This window comes from Leguminivora glycinivorella, chromosome 9 (genome assembly GCF_023078275.1).
Source record: "Leguminivora glycinivorella isolate SPB_JAAS2020 chromosome 9, LegGlyc_1.1, whole genome shotgun sequence".
Classification (NCBI taxonomy): domain Eukaryota; kingdom Metazoa; phylum Arthropoda; class Insecta; order Lepidoptera; family Tortricidae; genus Leguminivora; species Leguminivora glycinivorella.
In genome coordinates, this window is record NC_062979.1 from 3,712,910 (window position 1) to 3,738,698 (window position 25,789).

At 37.9% G+C, this 25,789-nt stretch overlaps 2 protein-coding genes across 4 annotated transcripts; both read left to right on the forward strand.

The window, feature by feature from the left end:
- Positions 1-3,989: 3,989 nt before the first annotated feature.
- Positions 3,990-10,110, forward strand: LOC125229477 (activator of 90 kDa heat shock protein ATPase homolog 1). The gene is made up of 4 exons (XM_048134325.1): positions 3,990-4,619; positions 5,609-6,142; positions 7,551-7,710; positions 8,441-10,110. Exons 1-3 carry the CDS (start codon positions 4,263-4,265, stop codon positions 7,680-7,682), a joined length of 1,023 nt encoding a protein of 340 aa, XP_047990282.1. The 5' UTR covers positions 3,990-4,262; the 3' UTR covers positions 7,683-7,710; positions 8,441-10,110.
- A 3,782-nt stretch (positions 10,111-13,892) lies between these two features.
- On the forward strand, positions 13,893-25,517 carry LOC125229450. 3 transcript variants are annotated; one of them, XM_048134291.1, is made up of 14 exons: positions 13,893-14,024; positions 14,237-14,284; positions 15,314-15,398; positions 16,618-16,751; positions 17,082-17,167; positions 17,360-17,441; positions 18,329-18,454; positions 19,313-19,411; positions 20,473-20,670; positions 21,054-21,284; positions 21,460-21,555; positions 22,054-22,194; positions 23,635-23,871; positions 24,543-25,517. In XM_048134291.1, the coding sequence occupies exons 1-14, from the start codon at positions 13,989-13,991 to the stop codon at positions 24,915-24,917; spliced, it is 1,974 nt and encodes a 657-aa protein (XP_047990248.1). In that variant the 5' UTR covers positions 13,893-13,988; the 3' UTR covers positions 24,918-25,517. The 3 variants fall into 3 exon arrangements, with proteins under 3 accessions (XP_047990248.1, XP_047990247.1, XP_047990249.1); XM_048134290.1 differs by having other exon boundaries at positions 13,896-14,024; positions 22,051-22,194; positions 24,543-25,516; XM_048134292.1 differs by having other exon boundaries at positions 13,898-14,024; positions 17,360-17,423; positions 22,051-22,194; positions 24,543-25,516.
- Positions 25,518-25,789: the final 272 nt, after the last annotated feature.

The following is a 25,789-nucleotide window of genomic DNA, read 5'->3' on the forward strand; positions in this document are numbered from 1 at the left end:
CCAGATTAAGACATCGAGTTAAAATTTGTATGAAATTACTTTGCCCCCATGTGGATAAAATGCAATTTTGCTATCTGTTTTCGAATAGCAAAGAAAGCCTTTACCAGTTGGTGTGATGAAAAAAAATATACCGGTGGAGGGGCGGAAAAATCCTTTCGCTGTCCGGACTTTGCCCACCACTGCAATAGAGCATAAATTAAACTTGCCTACCACTGCAACTACAGTTTGGCGAGGAACATAAGCGTATTAATAATAATGTAGTTGTGTAACACGGGAGCAAAATGAGATATTTACGGCGAGGGCGTAAATTGAATCCTGAACGAAGCATGAGATATATAAGCAAAAAAATATGTAAAAATATAAAAAAAATGTTTCCTTGACCGGAACTGATAGCAGGGTGGAAAAGTGCCATACCACTTTGCTCCCTCCTAGCAGGGAAGAAATAGTTATTTGTTATACAAGGGGGCAAAGTTGTATTTTAATGCCGAGTGTGGAATTGAAAAACGAGCAAGTGAAAGGATTCTATAGTTGAACCACGAGCGAAGCGAGTGGTTCGAGAATAGAATCCTGAACTTGCGAGTTTTTTAATACACGAGAAGTAAAATACATTTGCACCCGAGTGTAACACAAAACTTTTCCCCTCACTATAGCGAGGAAACTACAACGCAAAAAATGCGTTTATCACTGCTTCCAGTAGTTCCACAGGTGGTAAATCATCTTCATTACTAAATTCACCTACTTTTGTAAATTTTAAAGCAGTTAATTTGACTTTATTCAAGGTCAAATTACTTTACCCACTAGTGGATAAAATGCGTTTTTACCCGCTGGTATTAAAGGACAAAACACGTGTTTCCGAGCTAGTGAGGGGAAAATAACTTTTTCTGGAAAGGTGGTGTGACACCCCCAAAGTGTGGTGACGGGTTAAGAATTTCACCATCCCCTTTCTTCCCTTGGTTGTCGTAGAAGTCGACTGTGGGATATCTATGGGTAAAATTTTGGCGTAGGCGAGAGGCTGGCAACCTGTCACTGCAATGTCACAATTTGGATTTCTTTCAACAGTTTCAACCCCTTTTTGCCAAGAGTGGCACTAAAACTTAGTAGTTCATGTGCTCTGCCTACCCCTTTATGGGATACAGGCGTGATTATATGTATGAAATGACTCCAGAAATGGAATGGAAGGTTAATTCTTAGAATGTTTATTCTATGGCCGTGTCAAAAATCAAGAATAACTCAAGAAAGAAGAGATGATGATGATAATGACGTGAAGTGTTTAATTAGGCACTCAATACAATTAAGAGTCAAGGTCGTCAAGAGTTCAAGACCTACACTTAATCTTAGATTGATATTTATTTTATTAGTTAAGTTAAAAGGCAAGTTAGTGCTTGTGCAAGAGAGACTGACATTTTCTTGAACATTTGCTTGACTGAAACAAACAGGCGGTTAAAATAAATACTTGTATGAGTTCAGAAAGCTTTAAGCGCCCTCCACACTCGCTCGCAAATTTAAAATTATTTATTGTTATTAAATACTTATTTAAATATACAGAGTGGGGCCTGTAACAAAGGCGAAGAATTGAACTGTAGGCTATTCTCCTTATACTGATCAACATTTGTTCAGTGACTTTTAAAAATTATGAAATCTTTAAATTTTTTATTTTTCATACAAAATAAATATTAGCTTCAATGTACGCCATTATTGTTGTCATTGACGTTGTCTGTCACACTTTAGACTTAACAGAATTCGCAATACATTACCTCTTAGAAAAAACTTTCAAGGGTGATAAAAATCAAAATACAAGTTATTTTTAAAAGTCGCCGAACAAATGTTGATCAGTATAAGGAGAATAGCCTAGAGTTCAATTTTTCGCCTTTGTTACAGGCCCCACTCTGTATATCCAAGTTGAATTCAAGATTAATAAGTGTCATTTATAGTTTTGCTTCTGCAGTAACAAAACGTGTTTCTCTTGACATCCGGAACTGCGATTATGTTGGCACTTCTGTATTCTAGAAACATGCAGAAACTACGATAGTGTTGCCAGTTTATGATTTACCGATATTCCTACATTTAAATTATTACCTACATTAAGTTTTATGAGTTGGAATGAAAAAGAAGTAAGTGGCTTGACTACTGGAAAGAAGGCTTGGATATATCATTACACTTAATAGTACACAATGGAATGACAATTTAAGAAAAAATATGTAGAATACTATTTGCAGATGAATAATATTTCTCAATTTAGAGTTTCAATCTCAGATTCCATAAATTACTCATGACTCGAAAATATAGTCTTATAGAAGGTAAGAACTCAAAAAAATTGGTTGTCTGTAAAGTCGGTTTACGGACGGTAGTTTAACGTGATAACGTCAAACATTACAGTAGTATAGACAGGGGCGGTCAGAGTATAGCAAAAGGGGCCCGATTCTGGGACTTTTTTCACGTTTTTTAATTTATTTATTTATTTATTAAAAATACACAAAAGTTAACAGTATTTCACCAAAGCACTTATGTGGTAATATAATTATGTACATGTTAAATTGACATAAATAAAAGCAAACACACTTAAAAGTTAAACTATGGTTATTACATTAATCACCTAAGGAGTGTAGAGTCTATGAACCTTAAGAGTTTTCTGTAAAACACACCAACACTATCAGCAAATATGTCAATATCGTCTGTCTCCAACATGATGCGGTTAACGCCGTGTCTTGCGTGGGCGACGGTCGCGCGACCGTCGCCATCGCGTCTCATACTTCCATATCGATAAGGTTTGATTTCGTATGCGTCGCATCGCCGTCGCGCGACCATCGCGCGACCGTCGCCCACGCTAGCCACGGCGTAAGAGCAGCTCGGGCTCGAGCGGTGCGCCGGCCGCCGCGAACAGGCGCCGCCGCCGCCGCGCCGGCTCCGCGCCCGGCATGCCAACCACCACATTCGCTCTTGGCACTTGCAGCCCCATTCTCTCAAGCACGGATGCGTCATCTACTCTATGGTGAAACAGTTGGCGGTAATGCATAATATGCAGCAGTTTCCGTCTGGTTTCTAGAGTTTGAAGACCAACCATTCCTGTTACGAATAGAGATGGATACATATAATATGGGTAATATCCGTACAGTCGTTTGTAAATGTGCCTACAGAACTTCCTCTGCACTCTTTCTAGCATAGTGTTTTGTTCTTATTTGAAAGAATGCATTAAAATAAGCATCTTTTATAAATTAAAGTTTTTTTTAAAACCTACTAATTTAGGAGTTAGAGTGGTGCAAAGTTGCAAAATTTTCCCGTAGCATTACTAAGGCGCCAGAGACAGAAAGCGATATCGACGGAGCCCCGCTTATTACAGAAACTGCACAGAATAGGAGCCTTCGGCCGTTTGAAGATACCTAACGAACCTAACCTATACCTATATAAAAGTCGTCATTTTGTATCCTAGACCGTTTGCGAGACACGCGTTAATTTTATTAAAGTGCTAGTGCCATTTACTAATCTTAGAACCCTAATATCTCAGTAAATATGAATAGAAAAGAAAAAGTTTATATAACAAAACATCCTTATTTAAACGTGTTCTATATGATTTATCAATATTAACATAGGCTATATTGGTAAAAAAAATCATCGTAAATTTATTAAGTCTCTGGCGCCTTAGTAAATACTATGGGAAAATTCGCAACTTCGTACTGCTCTAACTCCTAAATAAGTAGGTTTTTCAAACAACTTCATTCTATAAAAGATGCTTATTTTAATGCAATCTTTCATGTTTTTAAATTAAACATTTTCTAAGTCCTAAAATGGTCCATACACAAACCACTAAACTTGCTCTTGCTTGGTGGCCTTGAGGAACGGGACAATGACGTCATCTTTTTCGTGCATGCTGCCCGTAGTAACGAGTTATTAGACGTTATCACGTCAAAAAGAACATTGTAATATACATTACATGTTTTCATTAAAATTTCTCCGATATTTGAAATATAAATGCTGCAACACCGTAACTGTCAGTTTATAAGCCGCATGAAAGGAAAGGACGACGTTTCTCGAATTGTCATGCTATGAATTTACGATTTCTATCGCTGCTAAGAAACGCTCGGTCGAATTAAACTTGCAAATCTTGACTGTGATCTCTCGAGTTTGACCTTGTGATACACGCGTGTGGTGTTTTAGTATCGTGAAAAGCTATTGAAGCATCAGCTGCGACAACTTGACGTTTATTACGACAGGGACGTTGTTCAATAGAACGTGTGAATAAAATACTCAGTACTTAGAGTGCGATCATGGCTAAATGGGGCGAAGGAGACCCTCGATGGATCGTGGAGGAACGGCCTGACGCCACAAACGTGAACAACTGGCATTGGACGGAAAAGAACGCTGGACCGTGGTCGAAGGAACGCCTAAAAGAGTTGCTGAACAATTTAAAAATAGCCCAAAATGGTGTAGATTGTAAGATTACTGAGATGGAGAAGATTGACGGAGAGGCATCTGCGAATAATAGGAAAGGAAAGCTGATTTTCTTTTATGAGTGGGACATTAAGTTGAAGTGGGAAGGCCGCATCTCAGGAGGTAGTGAGGTGACCAAGGGAGAAGTGCATATTCCCAACCTGTCGGAGGAAAACGACGTTAGCGAAGTGGATGTGAGTATTTTGAATTTGGAATTCTGATTACTAGAAATTGTATTGGTGTGAGTGTCCTTTATGTGACATAACCTAGAAAAGTAGAACATTTGAAGATAGAAATAATTTAATTGCAAGTAATTTCTAACATAATGTAAACTTTAAATAAATGTCATATACAAAGAAAAAGTGACCAAGGACTACTTAAAAATACAAATTAAAATATTTTCAAATGAGAATAATTTAATTTGTTCTAAGATAATGTAAACTTATGTATAAAATTTTGGTAAATGGGAACATCAATACTCAAGGTTCTATTCTTATGATTTAATCCTCTCTGTTATAAAAAAAAACACAATGTTTTTTTCTATGTAGACATTCAATACAACCATCTACCTTGAGCTGAATTTTCGGTTACACTAGTTCATGTAATTTAATCTTAGAGAATTACTTGAAACAATAAGGAATATGATATTGTCAAGGACAGATCTTTCAAAATGATTACAAGCCGGGAAAAACATTGTCTTTGTAAATATTTAAGATTTTTTTCTGAAGAACAAAAAAAATTTTAATTTGTTGTCTGTGTAAACACAGACATAGACATAAGGATCCTGACCAGAATTTGAAGCTTTGCTTTTTCGTAAGCAATATTTTCTGCTTTCAATACCATCTAAGGCTGTAATGTTTGACTGTCAAGAACTTATTACGAATAATATTAGGTTACCATTTTGGTAATGAAACCAAGTTCAATTTGACCAAACTCCATATATGTCACTAAATCTATCTATCTATCTATCTATTAAGCCCCTTTTTTCTGAGTTAGAGAATGTCTCTTAGTTCAGTGTGCCGCTTGGCAAAGGCCTCCTCTAGCTCTTTCCATTGATGTCTATCCTGGGCCACTCTTCTCCACTTCGAGCCCACTGTAAGCTTCAGTTCGTTCTCCCATTTCATTCGGGGTTTTTTCTGGCCCCTAGATATATCACTAAATAGAATCTTCTTATAAATTCCAGATGACTGTCACAATCAAAGGCAGCGGAGAGGAAGCCCAACGAGTAAAAGCATTCATGCACAATGTCGGCAAGAAAGAAATCCGGAAACAACTCGAAGAGTACATCCGGAGCCTCAAAGAGGAGTTCTCAAAAGGCCTCATCCTCCCAAAGAAAGGAGAATCCTCCGTTAAACCCGACAATGTCTCAACAATCACCAGCGGTTTCAATAAGAAGATCAACATGGAACCTATAATCGTTCCTAAGAAAGAAATCGGTTGCAAATTGGACACTAAGAGTCTAGAACTTTCAGAGAAATTCCAATGCAGAGGGCAAGAGTTCTACGATGCGTTGACTAGAATAGAAATGGTGACAGCATTTACACAGGGCCATGTGAAGATGGAAGTGGAAAAGGGGGGGAAGTTTGCACTGTTCGGGGGAAACATTACGGGGGAGTTCAGGGAGTTAGTGCCGGGGAAGAAGATCACGCAGTATTGGAGATACAAACAGTGGCCTGATCAGCATTTCTCGGAGGTCACCATCAATATTGATGAGAAGGTGAGATGTTGTAAATAATGCTTAGTTTATATATGGGCTTTCGTACAGTTCTAGTTGTACTGTTGTGTTTTGTACAGTTTATCTTACTGACTGTAAAATTTAACCTCATAATAGATTGTGTGTGGTTTTCAATAGTTGTTTTGATAATTATTGCCTACCTATATAAATAATTTATTGAATCTGTTCAGAGACTAAATGAGTGATTATTATTAGAGATGGGCCGAATATGGACTTTGCCGAATACGAATATTCGGTCGAACATTCGGTTCAGCTCTTACCGAACCGAACATACGGCCGAATATTCGGTTACGTCATATTTAGAAAGCGGATGTTAAGAAATACTATTAAAATTTAGTGAATTTAACTAAAACTTAGTTAAACAACTCTAAACTCTTCTCAACTCTTAAACTACGGTTTTTCCAACTTTGTATTTTGACGCATCTTAGGCAATTATCTCTTTCTAGTAGTTCCTTAGAAAGCTACTAAAATAGGAGCTTATTATCCAAAGGAATACGTAAGATCTTCATTATTTTTTTACTTTGTTTATTCGGTAAATATTCGGCAAAGCAACCGAATTATTCGGCCGAATACGAACATTGAAAAACTTGCCGAATATGCCGAATACCGAATATTTACCGAATATTCGGCCCATCTCTAATTATTATCATAAAAAAATGCCTTTGGAACTGAATGTATAAAAACTTGTAGCTGCTTTAACATGTTCCCAGCGGTATCTGGTCAGAAGACCTTATACAAAGTAATGTTAGTTGCAAGTTAACCTCTCGTATGCTGGAACGTGGAATGAAATGAAATATTTATTTTCCAAGTAGGTAGGCATATCACAATGCGCATATGAACGTCAAAATGGTGGATACCTGCAGCAAGTATTGAATTCTAATTAATTTTAAATTATAGTTGAATACCTACAAATGTGGATCCAGAGAGGTTAATAAAGCTGTTTGTCTCACTGAAAGTTTTAAAATGCCAAATCTGTACTTTGGGTGAATAAACTTATTCTTGCATGTTATTGCCATGGTTATTATCCCCTGAGTCACGCTGGTTTTATGCAAAATTATGCTACTTAAACCATGCAAACATGCATTTTTCTGGTGTTAACAAGCCCTTTCCTTAAAGTGCCACCTACAAACATGGACTACATGCATGCTTGCATAATTTCAGTAGCATAATTTTGCAAAAAGCCAGTGTGACACAGGGGACCGTAACCATGGCAATAACAGGCAAGAAAAAGTTGATTCACCCCTTTGATACTTTAATAGTCAATACCTACCAGTAATATTCATCTTCAGATTATTTTAATTCCTACTATTTCTTTATTAGATTCCTTCGTAAATTCATAGCATGACAAAAAAAAAGTGATTGAGTCTAACTTTGCTCATTTTAATTTCAGGACGACCACACACTAGTAACAGTAAAGCAGGACTTAGTCCCAGCGGCTGAGGTAGACCAGACGCGCGAGAACTGGAGGAGATACTACTTTGAGAGCATCAAGCGCGCTTTCGGCTTTGGCGCCTTCCTGTGATCACAAGGAAGATTATTAGGAAAATTAGGTGTGTACATATTATTGTAAACAACTCATTACAAATTTCTAGGGTACATATGTGTTCAAAATTATATGTCATTTCATGGGAAAAGTTACCTTAAGGATAGAAACATCATTAATGCTACGGCGAATTACCATTTTTCTTAATTGTGGGATGTCACATATTTATTTAATTTTTATTCCACCGAAGAAAAACTGTAATCACACAGAAATCTTTTTTATACTATGAGGAAGTCTATCCGAAAATCCTAGTCAGGGCATAAGGATTATTATTTATCATTTTTGTGAGATAATATGTGGGTTCAAAACATTGTCTTTTCGATATTTAAGTAGGTAAAAGGAGTTTAGTTTTTGCTTTTTTGAGTGCCATTGATAGGAGTTTAAACTGTAGTAGATTGGTATTGTTATGTAGTACAAAGTTAATGGAAATATTATCATTTGAATTGATTCAAAGCAGAAGTCCATTATAAGTGCATGTGCACGGAAAAACGTCCCACTTTGTCGATTGCTGTAAAGCCACTTTGACAGTTTATTCATATAAAGATACAAATAAATCTCGCCTTAATGGTAACCGACAAAGTGGAACGCTTTACTAAACACACTCACATATGGTCAATACGTCAAGTCTTTCCTATGTTAAGTCTTGTTTAGTCTAATCAAACTTATCAATCCAACTTTATACTAATTTGTTATTTGTTTGGTCAACTCTAAAGTAATATTTATTTTCTTTGTTACAGGTCCAATTTTAATAAGGGATTTCAGTTGATGAATGCAGAGCATTTTAAAAAACGCTTACTACGCGTAAAATCGACATTTGAATCATAATAATTATTATACGTGTATACAAACTAGCACTTTAATTTGATGTTCAAAAATTTAAATATCTGTTGCTGGGAAAAAACTTGAGGGTACTTATATTTTTGTTTGTCTATGGTATATATTACTACTTATACGAATATATTAAAATAACACAGATTTGTCAGCCAGTGTTGGCAACCCTCAAGTTTATATTGTGTGTTATGTATTTTGTTGATCAAAATAATTGATTCATTCAATGTATTGCTTCCATGCAGGTTACTAAATTGTACAAGTTCTGTACCTATTTTATATACTTTCATAAATTATTATGCAATACCACATACTATCAAAATTAAATTAGTGTAATGAGTTATATTGGTTATTTAAAGAGGTTCTACATGAGCAACCTATTGCTAAGGGACCTTTTTTAAGAATGCCGCAGTCATCCTGCATTTATCTATTTTGTCATCAGCCCTTAATGTTTTCTAACAAATGATGTAATCTGTGATTTTTGACTTAATTTTGTGAAATATCTGAACTACGAACCATAAATAAGTGGCCGAAATGATAATCACGAATACAGCCTCATTTTACAGAGGGTTTTTGGAATAAAAGTGTTTAAAAGGGATTCTCAAAAGTGCATTTTGAAACCAAAAGAATAACATCAAATTATTGTAAAATATTATCAATATAACTGTTAACTGCCATTTTACGGGTTTAGCCTAAAAATAAAGAAAAAATAGTTATAGTTCGGTGACTAAATTGCATTGTAATTTTGAGCATTTTAACAGAAAACTTGATAAACTCATAATTGCCATTTCAGTAATGGATTTAGAACAATAAAATGTCAATAAGACCACCAATGTGTATTTTGTACTTAGTTACAGTAACAATAATATGTCTACTCTTAAAATCCTCGTCTTGCTGGCGAGAACAAACCATATAGAATTTGTAGTCACGACCAATTTTCCGTGAATTGGCAATTATGGTCTGACAATGCTGACATCTGGCATAATATACAAGTGTTATATAAGTGGGATTCCCTTTATTTCATTTTGTTCCCCATATATAACTTAGTTATATAACCAGTACTAAATTATAATATGTATAAAGAATAAAAATGTGTACCTACCAAATTTCAAGTTAATCGGTTAGTAGTTTCAGAGAATATTGTCTGTGAGACAGACGCACGAGTGATCCTGTGAGGGTTCCGTTTTCCCATTTTGAGGTACGAAACCCTGAAAAGCCTTGAGTAACTGCCATTCCTTAAGCCACCAACGGAGCGGCAGCTGACATCCACAAGAGTTCGCTACACGTCAACACTTTACGAGTGTAAGCCCGGTATTTATCATTTATTTATTCCTGGTTGTTTGGTCTTGAGATATCAAATGGTATCCAATATCCAACGAATCTTACTGCTAGTTCTATAACGTAGTTACGTATGGGGAAAATATTTCTTATTCTTACATTTTGTATGGTCATTTTTTACCGTAACACAGTATCGGGATTTTCTCGAATCTGACATTTTGGTTTTGCTTGTTTTGTGTAAGTAGTACTAATGTAAATTAGTTTATTTATGGAGATGTCCAATAAATTAAGTTACGAATAATTTGTATTTTTTAAATTTCTTGCCTTTGACCGCCTAACATGTTCAGTCCCTGTATTGTGTTGTGAACCTTACGGCGTTGTAATAAGACTAAGGGTCCCCCCACATCTAGCGTCTCGCGAGCGTCGCGTCGTATGGAAAAAGACGTCGCGTCGACGCGAGACGCAGCGTCAGGCTTTGCCCATACAGTTGGCCCGACGCGACGTTTGTGGGGGGACCAAAAAATAAATCTCGAATATCGAATTTCACCAGATCTGGACGTGTTTGGGCTCATTCTTCTCAGAATCAAGAGTTGATTCGATCCTGACGATAAAAAAATGTGTCCTAATTTTTTTTTCCTTTTACGTCGCGATTTTGTATGGAAATTTTGGGACACATTTTTGATCGTCGGGATCGAATCAGCTCGTGATCCAAACACGTCTAGTCCAGATGTGGTGAAATTCGATATTCGAGATTTATTTTGGAAAACACCCAACACGTAGTGATTCAATGCTCTTTGCACCCAACTACGTTTTCACATTATCATCCGTTATCGGATGTAGGAAGGATTTTAAAGGCAAAAATCAAAGATGGCGGCTTACATAATATGGGATATCAGTCGGTCCTACATCCGATATCGGATCGGATAATGTGAAAACGCACATACGGTGATGTTTGTGTGGGGACACTGGACAGAGAACTTGCTAAGACTTTCATGTTTAGTGTGTTTCAATATGGTTCACATTGACGCGCAGTGGCGTTCGTACACTCACCCAATTTGAATTTTAGGCCACTGTAGAAGCTTTTCACAGTCAACGTCAAAAGTGACTTCTATGGCCAATAATGCACGGAATCAATAAGACAGGGTTCTAGAGTGGCCTATGATTCAAATTGGTTTACTGTACATTTAACACGTTTGCTCCGGCATCGGATCTATACGCCCCGATGCAGGTATGGTTATGCGTTGTTAACTAATTGCCCTAGCGAAGGGGTTAGCAATCAAGAGTGTATTTTGACAAAAACCTGATTTTTTTAAAATAACGGTCACTGTAATTATCTGCGGACGGACGGTCAGACAGACATGGCGAAACTAAGGATTCCTAGTTGAGTACGGAACCCTAATAAAAAAAAAAAAAACATTAATAGACTATCCGTAAAATCTATGGAGAGAGGTTGTTTGTCTTTGTTCACAATAAATACACGGTGTAACATGAGGAAACCGAAAGATTTTAACTACGCATTTCTGAAGGCAAAATAAAGATAAAATGTTATATGACGTCAGAAAGCAAATTTCGCCAAAAAATTTTTTTGTGGATGCATTTTCACATAAAATGTAAATGTTATTCGTAAAACTGGCACTTAAATTAAAAATATACAATTTTTTTGACGACCGGTCTGGCTCAGTCGGTAGTGACTGCCTGCTGAGCCGCGGTCCTGGGTTCGAATCCCGGTAAGGGTATTTATTTGTGTGATGAGCACAGATATTTGTTCCTGAGTCATGGATGTTTTCTATGTATGTATATAAGTATGTATTTATCTATTTAAGTATGTATATCGTCGCTTAGCACCCATAGTACAAGCTTTGCTTAGTTTGGAGCTAAGTTGATCTGTGTAAGGTGTCCCTAATATTTATTTATTATTTTATTTCCTAAAAAATAGTTTTTTGCAATGAGTCACTAGTTAGTTTTTTTTATATCTATCTACGAGGATAGTTAGATTATGTCAGATAACGGCATCATCGCCATCAACATAGCGGTTTGTTCTGAGAAATAATAAGTAATTAGTATTTTTTTTAAATGCTTGTAACTCTGAAAGTAGTCTAATATAATGAGGAATACGCTGTTAAAATTATTCGGTTTCCTAATGTTACACCGTGTATATTCTGTGGTTTTGGCTTCTGAAGCTAGGAACATACTACGCGGACGTCCGCCGTCGCGGACGCGGACCTAGACAATGAATATACACTTAACACTTAATATACACGGACGTCCGATCGAAATCTGGCTCGCTGGATGTTTTGGTCAGCCGAAGCCACGTCCCGAAGACCGTGCCGTGCACACTGATCGGTCGCGGTCGCGGTCGCGCGACCGCGGACGTCCGCGTAGTATGTTCCTAGCTTTATCCTCGTTTCAAGTGTAATAGTAGATTTTATACATATCTAACTTAGTAAAGTAAGAAAATAAATAATGTGAGTGTGTTTAGTAAAACGTCCCACTTTGTCGGTTACCATTAGGGCGAGATTTACTTGTAGATATCTTTATATGAATAAACTGACAAAGCGGCTTAGGTAGCAATCGACAAAGTGGGACGTTTTCCCGTGCACACTCAATGTCTCAGGCAGGCAATCATGGTCACGCGATAAATGTGTCGCTTAACGCTTAACTTCAAAACTGGGTAAATCCATTCTGCTATAAGGATGATTCTCTTTCAGATCATATTATATTTTTTATACATTCAACCTAAAAGCAGAATGGATTTACCCAGGTTTGAAGTTAAGCGACACAAATGATACAAATAAGGTCGTCCCTTTCGCACTATTTGTAAGTGCGATAGGGATGACCTGATGTTTTATCGTTTATCGCGCGACCATATCGGTAGTATCGGTGCAGATCACATGTAGTCGGCCCAGGCAGAGCGGAGGTCAACAAACATGTGATCTGTGGTTTTCTCATTTCCTGGCCAAGGTGTGTATTACTACTACTTATTTTACTGTTCGACGGAGGGGGAAAGCCGTAACTTCGTTTAGCGCAACGGCGTGAAATTTTACATTTTTCGACAGGAGGATAGAAAAGTCCTTTCCATCTGAAATTCCAACAAAAATTTCAAAGCTAAAGGGCCCTTAAGCACATCTCGGACACGGCGATCAAATATATGAAAGAGGCGCGTTCCTAGCACACATTCTAAGCTCGTGTAGGTACGCGTACCATGCTTGTATGAGTGAGATATGACAGGTCGACTGTTTGCGTTTTTGACAGGCGCTAACCGAGAGGGGATGGGCGGCACTTTCAGCGGGGGGCGGGAGTGGCCATACTGTACTATAGTACTCTTTATTATACTGTGCCTTGTATTGTAAGCCACAGTTAGTTGCGGCATGTTTTTTTTAGGTCCCTACTTGTAATAAGTAATAATACACGACGATATACGTCATATAAACTGTACTTTTTTAGGCTTTTCAAACAACGTAAACAAATAAATAATTTGTAAATTTGGGTAGTTGCTACATTTTGTCAGTTAACCACCCAAATACAAAGATCAAGCTTATCTGTCACTCAGCAACCGGCTTTTATAACCTCTTTATTTGGTCGTGTTATGTTTCGATCTACCCTCAACTGGTTTAAGGAGCTTTTCGAGGGTAGATTTGGTTTACATTATTTTAGATACAGACCTGTACCTATTTGTCGAGTGTTTTGAAAACACTTTCAAGGAAAGAGCAGAAACTGCCGTGACGCACTTCGGCAGTAATGGCTACTAGGTATAAGGCCCCCTTTGCGCCAACACCAACCACTTAACTCAGGGTTAGTGGGCTGTCATCTGTCAAATTCCATATAAAATGGTGGGTTAACCCTCCATTTTCGTTGGTGCAATTGGCCCTGTAAGGCGATCCATTTTCTCGTTTTATCTCCTCCTCCTATTATTAAAAAAAAAAAAACTATATTTAGGAACTGGTTGGAATCCGCATGTATAACAATGATAAGTTACGAACTATAATAATAATGTTAATAGTTAACAAGTAACAATGATTCTCTGATAATAACAAAGCGTATTGTCCATTCTTAGACAGCCTCTGTTTCAACGATTAAACGCGAAAAATAAAGTTATCGTCGAACTTGTGACCCTACATCGGGACTGAGGCCACCTTTATCTGTCAGTTTGTTCTACGACGTTCCAATAGTGTCACGGATATGAAAATACTGTTATTATTATTTGTTTTACACACGGTAATCTATTTTCGCATTTTAAATATTGCTGGCTGTTTGTAAATGGCAGTAATCATAAAAAAAGAGCGCGCCATTTTCTGTACATTTTGGCGGGTCGAATGAAAAGTGTTTTTTTAAGTGATGAGACAAAAGAGAGTTTGTGATTCGTATGATTTCTTGCGTCATGTTATTTTTAAGGTTATCTTAATTAATCGTAAATTAATTGTTTCAAGGCCTTCAGCGATGATTTCGGGAAATCTTACATGAAACATGCACGATTGGTAAGTTATTTTTTGTTAAGTACCTAAACACTATAAAATTAACACTTTCGTTGTAGCTTGATTGACTTGTATCGGGCTGAATCGGCCCGATATAATATTTTGGACTAAAAGTGCGATAACTTGCACTTATACCTAATTGATCCTTTCTTCAAATTTAATTACAAATTCTTTAACATATCCCTTGACTCGAGAAGTATTTGTTAATTTCAAATAGTCACGGTTATTGAAAAATATGTGTGTATTGATTAGGTACCTCGTTATACCAAGATAACAAAAAACGTGTTTAATCGTAGGCATGTATTGGTAAACAAGTTGTGATATTAAGTTTGTGCTTAGGTACAGCGAATTTTAGATGAAACTTAGCAAGACGTATACATTTTTACTATACCTTCCATAGCGTATTATTGTCTATGTACATACCTACTTAATGCTTGTGAAATTCATTTATTTATAACACTTAAATAAAAATTTGGTACAATAAATATTATAAACTAGGAAATAAAAAAGAATAATAATAAAACTAAAAATCTAAGTCTAAAGAGGGCCCCTGAGGCATAGTGCCCAAGATGCTGGCAGCATTTCCTCGCTGAATCGCAATACTTATACGTTGAGCGAGGAAGCTGCCAGCTCTTTTGTCCCCCGTAGTCTCAGTCAGCCGCTTCGCCAAGTCCCTGTATAAAATCTGGGCGCCCGGACCCCACGGACCGAGGGTCTCGACGCCAAAAGCAACAAAGTTGTAATTGGCGTCGAGACCTCCGTATTTACGTCTTTTATTCGTCTCTGCAGCCTCTGCAGCCGCGCCCGCTTTCTTTCTTAATGCTTAGGTCTTAGTAAATATGAAAACTCAAATATGGAGTGAAAACCTAATGTTTATTTATTCTACATCCCACATCTAGCGTCTCGTGAGCGTAGTGTCGGGCCAACTGTATGGAAAAAGACGTCGCGCCGATGCGGCGTCAGGCTTTGCCATACAATTGGCGCGACGCTATGCTCGCGAGACGCTAGATGTCTCTAGTAATATTTTTCTAGTGTCGAGAATGGACGTGCATCAACAACAAACTTGGCCTAAACGATTCCCTGCCGCCGCGAGACCAATACCGCCAAGTTCTGAAAGGTATGTGACTAAAAAAAAAGATAAAAAAAATATATTTTTCAAGTACTAGGCATATTACAAATTACAATGCGCTTATGAACGTCCAATCCAATTTAATAAATCTTCTTCTTCCTCGTTCCCTCAATGCTGAGGATCGCGACTACAAGTAGCGTGTCTCCACTGAACGCGGTCATAAGCCATGTGGACTGCACGGTATAGGCTGCCGCCAGTCGACTTCTTCACACAGTTTGTCCATCTCTTACGAGCCCCACGCCAAGCGCGTTTACCATTCATTCGCCCCAAGATGATTTTTTTTTTATGGGATAGGAGGCAAACGAGCAGACAGGTCGCCTGATGGTAAGCGATCACCGCCGCCCATGGACACCTGAAACACCAGAGGTGTTGGAGGTGCGTTGCCGGCCTTTAAGATGGGTGTAGTGTACGCTCTTTTCTTGAAAATTTGAAGGTCGTATCGGTCCGGAAATACCGCAGGCGACAATTCATTCCACAGTTTAGCTGTGCGGGGCAGGAAGTTTCTGGAGAAACGTGATACACTTCTCCATATTTTGCATTTAATAAATAAAGCAGGCTCTAAATCTACGCCTCAGCCTTGAGAAGATTTCAGTCCCCCCTCAGTTGGAGGAGGCTATCCATTATGGGACCGGCAAGAAACTTGGTATACTGAAAGCATGGTATACTTAATAGATTACGTACCCAGGTCAGTAAAGTACCTAAGAAGTGTCTCAGATCATATAATAATTGTCGACCAAGGCGGAGTCGTGGTCAACAAACATGTTATCAGAGCCTTTCTTATTTCCTGGCCAAGGTGTGTATACTATGTTTCTGATTGACGGAGCCAGGAAGCTATAACTTCGTTTAGCGCAGCGCCCTGTTTCACGCTTTCCGACCGGAGGGCAGAAAAAAATATCATAGAAGAGTAGCGTAGTTCTTATCAGTACTTATCGTTGCGCGTGTAAAAGCTGATTTCAAAACAAACTTTGGCAGTACGAAATATCTGTGTAGGTACCTAATGTCAATGACACTGATATTCATACCTAAAATAAAACGGACGAAAGTGGAGCGTTGGACTTAGAAAAAAAAATGCCCCCATGAATGTTTGCCCACCACTGGGTTACAGTTACAGCACTTACAGCATATCAAGTCATTTTGAATGTTTGAATTTTGAATTTTGAATGTTATTATACCTATACAAGACTTAACAATAGTCATGGTTTCACAGGAATATTACCCGAAGCATGGCACGGCGCGGTCGAGCCCACCCTAGAAGGTTGCTATGTTAACCGCACTCGTCGGTACACAAACACCTGCCCAGGGCAAGCTCTCTTACAATGCACTGTGGAAAAGTTGGTTGAGGTATGATATTGATTAATCATCAACCTTTGTCAAACAAAACAGAGATAATGTTGTAAATGTGTATTATAATTATAAAGTATTTGATATAAATTAATTTATGTGTCTGATTACGGAACATGCTGTTCGGGACTTTTGCCTGGGCGCAATCGAAGCCTTTCCATAGTCCCTTTGAACACTTTAATGACATGTTAAGGCTGACACCGGGGGAAATTAAAATTATTACATTCCCTGCAAACTTTTGTGAAACTTCATAGTCAGTTTTTTTTTTAAATCTGTGTACCTTTTTAATTGACGGACATAGCGATCTCATTATTTAATATATTTTTACAGAACTGTCCAAATGCCTATTGGAGAAAAAATGACGGCTGCTCAAACGTTTCATCACTTGCCGGCTTCAAGTACATGTTTTCGCAAGGGTAAGATCGATTGAACGTTATATCAACTTGGCTATTGCACTTCTTTTATAAATTTATTAAATTCGTTTCTGGTATGAATAAGTAGCTATTAAGTCTCAATTACCTAGTTACTAGATATCTATAGTCTTCATAACATATAAGTAATAATAATTGGACAACACCATCAATACTATCATTGATATTTCATTTCAGCTTGTATGAGAACTTAGAAGCGAATTTATCATATGAGCAACGCCCGCCATGGTTTATGAAATATGTAAGTAAGCCCAAAAAGGTAAGTTAATTAAAACCGAAATAAATTGCACATATGAAAGAAAAAGTGACCAAGGCCTCTAGTGCCTGAGGCTGGAATCGAACCAGCGTACTCTGCAATCGTTGCAATGTGTTGAAACCAACCTGGGATTGGTTCACATGGGGGGCAAGAACCATACCGTTATGCCCTAGGGATGGCCAGAGGGCGCTACGAGTCCTTGTATAGATTACTCATATGAGAGATAATTTCGAGCTCAGCAACTGTGACCTGGGTGGCCGAGCAGATAAACAGGCATCTGCCGCGATTGCAGAGTACGCTGGTTCGATTCCAGCCTCAGGCACTAGAGGCCTTGGTCACTTTTTCTTTCATATAGTGGTGTGACTACTTTAAGATAGCATAAGTTGAAATATTTTCAATAGATTATAATTTGACTTGTGTTAATTAGAAGGTAAGTTAACTAATTAAAGTTGTACTTAGTATGTTTTCAGTCTATTTACTTATTTTGTTATTGTCTCGTACTAAAACATAGATATTGGATAGCAGAGATGACGTTTCCTTTTGTTTTGTCTTTAGTTGAATGAATAAACTTTTAGTTCAATGACATCGACCGCTTGCCAATGTTTTGATTGCATATTTGTTGCACTTGACGACCGACCAGAGGACCTAGATCTAGACGAATGACAATCATTGACGCTTGACGCCGATCGAAACGCAGACTAGCTCTGTCACTCCTATACGGAAGTGCGACAGAGATAGATAGTTATGAAAACGTTATTATCGTGAGCGTTTGTGCATTTGGCTACGCACGCTGGCCTAGTTGGTAATGTTCGACCTGTGTAAAGATGTCTCCCAATATTTTTTTACTGTAGATAAGTATTGTGAATTATTTTCTTCTTCCGTTGTTCCAGTACTTCAACTCCAAATGCTGCGATCTGCCAGAACTATTCAACGATACAACACTGACTGAATGCGGGTTCACACACGTCATGCATTACCACAGACACAGTCCTGTCCGCGTGGTCACCCTAGCTCCGGTAAGAAACTTTTACAGAGAAGGGCCTATACTAGGAGAAAATATTAAATGGTACACTTAAATGCGAAGAAGGACACACACTATGTATGAAATATGATCATTTTTGTAAGTCATGTTTTAAATTTTTGGAAGAATTTTTTTGAAAAATAACCGTTGTTACCTCTTAGTTTTAGTAATTTAACGTAAATATAATTGTGATTATATGAATTAAATGTGTGTTTTTTTTAATATTTCAATATTTCGGCCATTTGAAATTAACGAACTTAAGATTACTTGTGCATTGGGTTCACTTCAGCATCGGGTTTATTCGACCCAATGCGGGTAAGGTTTATTGGGATGTTGTTAAATGCCGTAAATGGAACAGACTTTTTAAAAAACTTATATTTATAAATTCAATAAGATTGTCTTCGATTACCGCAATAGTTACTCATGAAGTAAAACTATGGAAACGGATTATATCGCGTATAATCAATTTACAATTCATCCCGACGTTTCGAACACTTTACAGCGTTCGTGGTCAACGGGTGACACCCGTTGTCAACCGTCACCCGTTGACCACGAACGCTGTAAAGTGTTCGAAACGTCGGGATGAATTGTACATTCATTTTACGCGATATAATCAGTTTCCATAGATTTCTTTCAAATTTAATAAGCTTTTAAAACAACTTAGAGTGTACCCTCTTATTTTATATTTGCCTTTAAAAAATAAGTAACGCAGGAGACGTTATCACATGATCGACGACTAGCGGTATTTATAACTTGCTACTCTCAAATTCTAAAACACGGCTAGTTAGACATATTATATAGGTAGGTATTATTAATTTAAATTTTATCCGTTAGAGGGTTTTTATTTTTTTAGGAACCGAATTCCGAATCAGTGTCTTCAGATACGGAATCTACACAGTCAGGTGATTCAATTCGAGTAGTGAGTCTACCTCCTCTACCAGTTAGTGATGATGTAAGTACCAGTAAATTGAAAGCCTAACCAGAAATATATGACTATTGTCAGGAGGATTCTCATAGAAGTAGGATGACAAAAAAGAACTGTCGAATATCAAAAGTCAGACCAAAACCGGACCAATGTCAAGTGTCACTGTGCGTATTAAATTCAGAAATTATGTATGATAACATGAATAATTTGCTTTTCTAACTGTTTAATCTAAACGGAAATCACCCACTGTATCCTCTAAATACAACTATTTGTACTGAAAGGTCCGATTAATCCGTTAACTTAAATTGAGTTAGTGAGTAGGCCGCTAGCGGACGCTGCCTATCAAAAATGGTCACGGTTTTTCATTTGTAGTCTACCTCTTTTCACTTGTAGGATGATCATATACGTGACAGCTTCTCTTTTGCACACTTCAGCAGTCTTTAAGCGTAAGCGAAATGATAGGTCTGTGGTTATTCTAATGTATGGAGTGACAATATAACGAGCGAAACATGTCGAGCGACCTTCGACAATTTTACTTGAGTTAACTCGATTTTACATGTTTAATATGGAGTGACAGTTCAGTATAATATGAAAAAATAGCTTTAATGAAATTCCGCAACCTGGTGCCGTAGCCGAATGGCATTTCTGCGACGCGAAACGAAAACGAAACGCCGCGAACGCCAGACTACCCTGGCTCTGTCGCGCCAATACGCACGAGCGATAGAGATAGATATCTACGAGCGTTTCGTTTCGTGAGCGTACCCTGGCGCGTAGTCATATATTTCTGGTCGGGCTTTATATGATGATAACGTTAGTCAATTTGTGTAATATTTAGTTATAAAAAAGTTATAGGGATTTGTTAGCTGTGATGTGTGTGTTTTAGAGAAGTGTATACAAGGCTTATAGCTAGCCTAGAGCTTCACCTTCACCAATCAACAAGGAGATAATCGTAGGCGAATAAAAATGTAACATGGTTATAAGGCAATATAAAATGCGTCTTTGATGAAATTGAAAAAAAAAATACAGATATTAAAGAGCATTTATGTCCTTTTCAAAAAGTACATATACTTATTGATTTTATCTTACAGTCTTCTGATGATCCACTCGATTGTTGCGACATGTCCGGTTTCATCCGGCCATCATGGCGGTCAGAGTGCGACTTCCGGCTAAAGTGGGACCCTGAGGCGCGCTTGACCATAGATACGACAACTGTTACCACTACAGAAGTTCCGATGACTACCACTACGGCTAAAGCAAGGCTCGATGTCAAAGTTCTGCCGTTGTCTGTAAGTGTCTCTAGTAAAGTCTATCGTAAAGTCGACATGCTATTTATTCTTTCCGTTTATGTTTACTCATAATTAAAAAGATTATTCATAACTAGGCAATAGGCACCTAACTGCAGTACTCGTAACTGCACTAGGCACTTAAAAATATGTTATATCGCTCGCAGACGTTTCTGCATGATAAAGAACAAATTTAGACACCTTTGTACCTCCAACATCGGTCATAGCTGAATATATAGTGAATAATTAACTGCGTTACATTGGCTTCCAGCATCGGGTCGATTCGGCCCCATACTGTGTTTAATTTCCACTGCGTACATATTAAGAACATATTATCAATGACAACTTCGTTACATGTAACCGACGTAACCGTTTAATTTTTCCAGTGTGTCCAAGAAACATGCGTATTCCGAAAACTGAACATCATCACGGATTCAGGCACCGTCGACATTGACGCCTTCTCAAAGATGCTCAACAACCTGACTTCGGAGCATCCATCATGGTCTAAAGCTAAGGCTAGAGTGGTTACCAAGTGTCTGACTAGGCCCGTATTGAATTATGACGCTGAGTGTGAGATCAACAAAGTTCTGGCTTGCACGTTTGACGTTTTATCTGAGGTAAGTCCATTTAATATTTTTGTGTTTTCAACAAACTTGTGTGCTAAGCAATCTGACTTTAAAACACCCATCGTTATCAAATATATAGATGTAAATAGATAAATCTTTAATTCTTTTATTTGATTGAGAAGAACATTTTGCGTTTATATAACATTTATTTTAATTTATTTTACAGAATTGTCCTACCGTGAAGAAAAATGACCCTTGCAAGCATTCAAGCACTATAACTAACGATATTGTCTGCCAGATCAGCTCATCCAAAGCCTTGTTTGTAAGTTAATCCAGATATTTTAAATGAAAATTATTTTTCGTTCTACCAGATTGCGGCTTAGTAAAAGCTTTCGTAACCTCCGTTAGCTTGGTAAGGTCTACAACTCTACATTTATTGTAATAAAAAAAAACTCTCAATGTTCTCTACAAATTCTACAAGGCAAGTCTTTTTCTTTTCTTAAGAACGCTGTTTAGTTTATACCCGACAAAACCTTCCCCTAAGTTATGACTTATGAAGGCCAACTGTTTAGTAACTCAATGAAAATTTTCATACCTAACAATTTTTGTTTCAAATTGTGAAATTGAGATTTTGTAATAACTGCATTTAAAACGAAGCAATGGACCTCTTCAAAGTTCCCAAATTTTATCACAATCTGTCTGTAAAAAATGACAAATGGCTTTTGTTAGCGACACTGGTGAAAAGTGCCATTGCATTATGGATTTCTATTATACGTTTCTGCTCGAAGTACTTATCTAATAAAAGCTTCGTTTTCAGAAGAACCGCCACCAATTCTGCGACATCCCTCGACTAATCAAATACGACACAGTTCTACAAGAGTGTGGCGTGAGCTCCATCAGTCGTCTGGAGTATTCCACGCATGTGGTGCCTGTCGTGAAGAAACATGAACCTGTGGCTGGGGTATGTACCTGGCACTTTTCAGAAAAAACTATCACCAATTTAAAAAAAAAAACAATGAAACATATTTTTAAGTACTACAACAGAGTGTGGAAGGTATCCAATTCTGCGACATCGCTCGGCTAACCAAGTACGACACAGTTCTGCAAGAGTGTGGTGTGAGCTCCATTAGTATTCCACTCCTGGGGACCGATTTTTGAATCTCGGCTATTCGATTTCGTGAAATTCGTTCAATAATATGTCCACTACTAGCGATTTAAATTCTACTAACAAAATCGAAAACGAGTGGTCATTACCACTAGTTTTAAAATTACTAACCGTCCTTTTTCAAAAATAGCATTACGTCATTTTCCACAGACTTCGAACAGCGAATTCGTGCTTTCGAAATTCAAAAATCGATCCTGGCACTTTTCAGAAAAACTGTCACCAATCTTTTCAAAAAACAATCAAACATAGCACTACAGAGTGTGTAAGGTATTCTAAAGGCTTGTTAAATTAACACCTTCGCTAAGGAAATGAGACACATTCAAATATTATGACAGATGGCGCCACCTTATTAGTCCATTTCACAGATAAAGAATTTCATACGTGAGAGCGACAAGATATATTTTTCTCCCTCTCACATATGAATGACAGTGACATGCCTAGACACTTGCACATGCGCCGCCTGGTGGGATAAAATGTCAGTGTGTGTGTGTGATCGACCATACCTGCATCGGGTCAGGTAGATCCGATGCCGGATCGAAAGTGAAACACTGAATTTTAAACTACAATTCTGTTTGGAAATTAATATTTGGGGTGAGATCATTCTCAAAATACGACACCGAGACTAGAAGTTGAGAACAAGGACGATTCTGTATTTATTTTTCGCGTTATGATTGAACGTAGTGGCAATCGATATAACGTAAATATGACTCTTATTATCTCTGTCTTGAAACACACATGAAATAAATTACGATTATGTAAAAACTATCAAAAAAAGACCCCCAAACGGTTTGTGCCCATAATTTAGACTAGTTTCTCCCTCTCATCATCATCCTTGCGTTATCCCGGTATTTGCAACGGCTCATGGGAGCCTGGGGTCCGCTTTGACAATTAATCCCAAGATTTGGTCTAAGCACTAGTTTTTACGAAAGCGACTGCCATCTGACCCTCCAACTCGAACGGTAAACTAGACCTTATTGCAATTATTCCGGTTTCCTCACGATGTTTTCCTTCACCGAAAAGCGACTGGCAAATATCAAATGACATTTCGCACATAAATTCCGAAAAACTCATTGGTGCGAGCCGATGTTCGAATCCGCGACCTCCGGAATGAAAGTCACACGTACTTACCGCTAGGCTACCAGCGCTTCTACTAGTTTCCCCCTCTAATGAGGATTTTTCGCTAAGGAATCTCTATTATAGCGGCGTCGACTTGTAATTAAAATATTTTATTTTCAGTGCAAGAAACTGACAGAGTCAACAACCTGCCTGCTCTCCAAAATGGGTTCCCTAAACAAATACAAATTCATGGACTACTTCAAGATGAAGGCCAACATAAACGACTTCACACGCACCCACACTGAATGGCTGGCTTTACACGACGCGTATATCAGCGTGTTCACCAGTATGCCCATGTATAGGAACCATTGCAGCTCGCCTAAGAAGTTGCTGAATTTGATTGATGCTATGTTGATGGTACGTATTTTTTATTGTATGTTAGGTACTTATCACACATCTGCCTGATGCCGGATGCCCTGTGGGCCAAGATAGCCACACGTTGGGTACCAAAAATTGTAAAGTCGCGGTAGACCTCGCCAGAGATGGCGTGACGAGCTTGACGCCTTTGAAGAGGACTGGTGGGAGACTTCAGGGGATCCCTGCGTGGAGGAATTTGAGGGAGGCTTTTGCCCAACAGTGGGACAATATGGGCTCTTAATAAATAATAAAGGTACTTATAGTGAACTGCTTAGCCTTCTCAACCAAGAACCCGCCTGGTGGGCACTCGTGAACTTTGCTCAGCTTGGCGGGTTTTCGCTATACAAGCGGGCGGTTATAGATAACAACCGGTTTCTGACGTAGTGCGCCATTTTTTGTCTGGTTATCGAATGTGTTAAGTAAGACACCACTGTAGTGCTCGTGAACTTTGCTCACATACCGGACAACCCGCTGGGCGGGTTCTCGCGTACGCTACCTTGATCTAATGGGTTATTCTGTTCTGTGGTGTTTTCCTTTAATTTTTTCGGTGATAACGTTTTTTCATAAACTACATCAAAATGAAGCCAAGTAAGATTGTCAGAGCTCAACGACGCCTCGGTAATTGCGTGCGTTCGTGGCAAAATCACACAATGACCTTCCTTATTTTTCAGACATGCCCGTTATCGGCCCGCAAATCATCACCGAAATGCTACAAAATGCTAAACGAGATCTCCCACTCGTCGATTGTAAACCAGAACACAACGAAGGAACAATCTGAACAAATGCTCAACCAATTCCACTACATCTTCTTCCCCCCAAATACCCAACAAACTGTTGTTAGGAAAACCAAAGTTACTAAAAAGTACGATTTTGGCATTTTAGATAATGGCAATGTGCCACCAGTTAGGGTTATAGATGTGAATCCTACGGCTCGGCCGATAAAGGTTTTGTTGCCAGTGTATCAACAAATGCACAGCAATTTTGGACCTTTTAATTTACATGGACGCGGTGACTCGGTTTTAAGAGGAGGCCCTGGGTTGCCTTGATGCGTAGTATAAGTCAGAACGTTTAAATGTTTTTTTTTCTGGTAACACAGGAGACAATTTTTATTATAAGTAATAATTAACAAATTCTGACATTTTATGAGTCCTGACCCTCTAGCACAACTTGTCTTGTCGTGCGCGAGTCCATACTTGAAGTGGCGCATGATGTATGGATGGGGACACGTGCGCGACAAGGCAAATTGTGCTAAACGGTCAGGTAGTCTAGTTCTAAATAGTTTACAATAGTGATTGCAAGTTGATAAAAAAGTTTAGTAACACAGGAGACAAACTTGTATTGTTAATAAAATTTGACATTTTATTTTGACTAAGTAGTGATTTCATCTGATCTATCAAACGAAGGCATTATGTTTTTTTGTTTACGTAATTACCTACGTAATCTAATAAGGTTTTAAATGAATAAAAAAACCAATTTGAAGCAATATGAAAAATTTAATAATATATGTATACTCACAGTATCTATTGTACTTATATCTGTATATTTAGTTACAAATATAGGTATGATAATGTTGAACCAATAATCAATGTCAGTCTTTTCTATAAATGTCGAATATAGCCAGTATGTATATTTAATTTAGAACATGCATATCAAATAATTTTTCCCCTCACTAGCTCGGAAACACGTGTTTTGTCCTTTAATACCAGCGGGTAAAAACGCATTTTATCCACTAGTGGGTAAAGTAATTTGACCTTGAATTAAGTCAAATTAACTGCTTTAAAATTGATAAAAGTAGGTAAATCTAGTAATAAAGATGATTTACCACCTGTGGAACTACTGGAAGCAGTGATAAACGCATTTTTTGCGTTGTAGTTTCCTCGCTATTAGTGAGGGGAAAAGTTTTGTGTTACACTCGGGT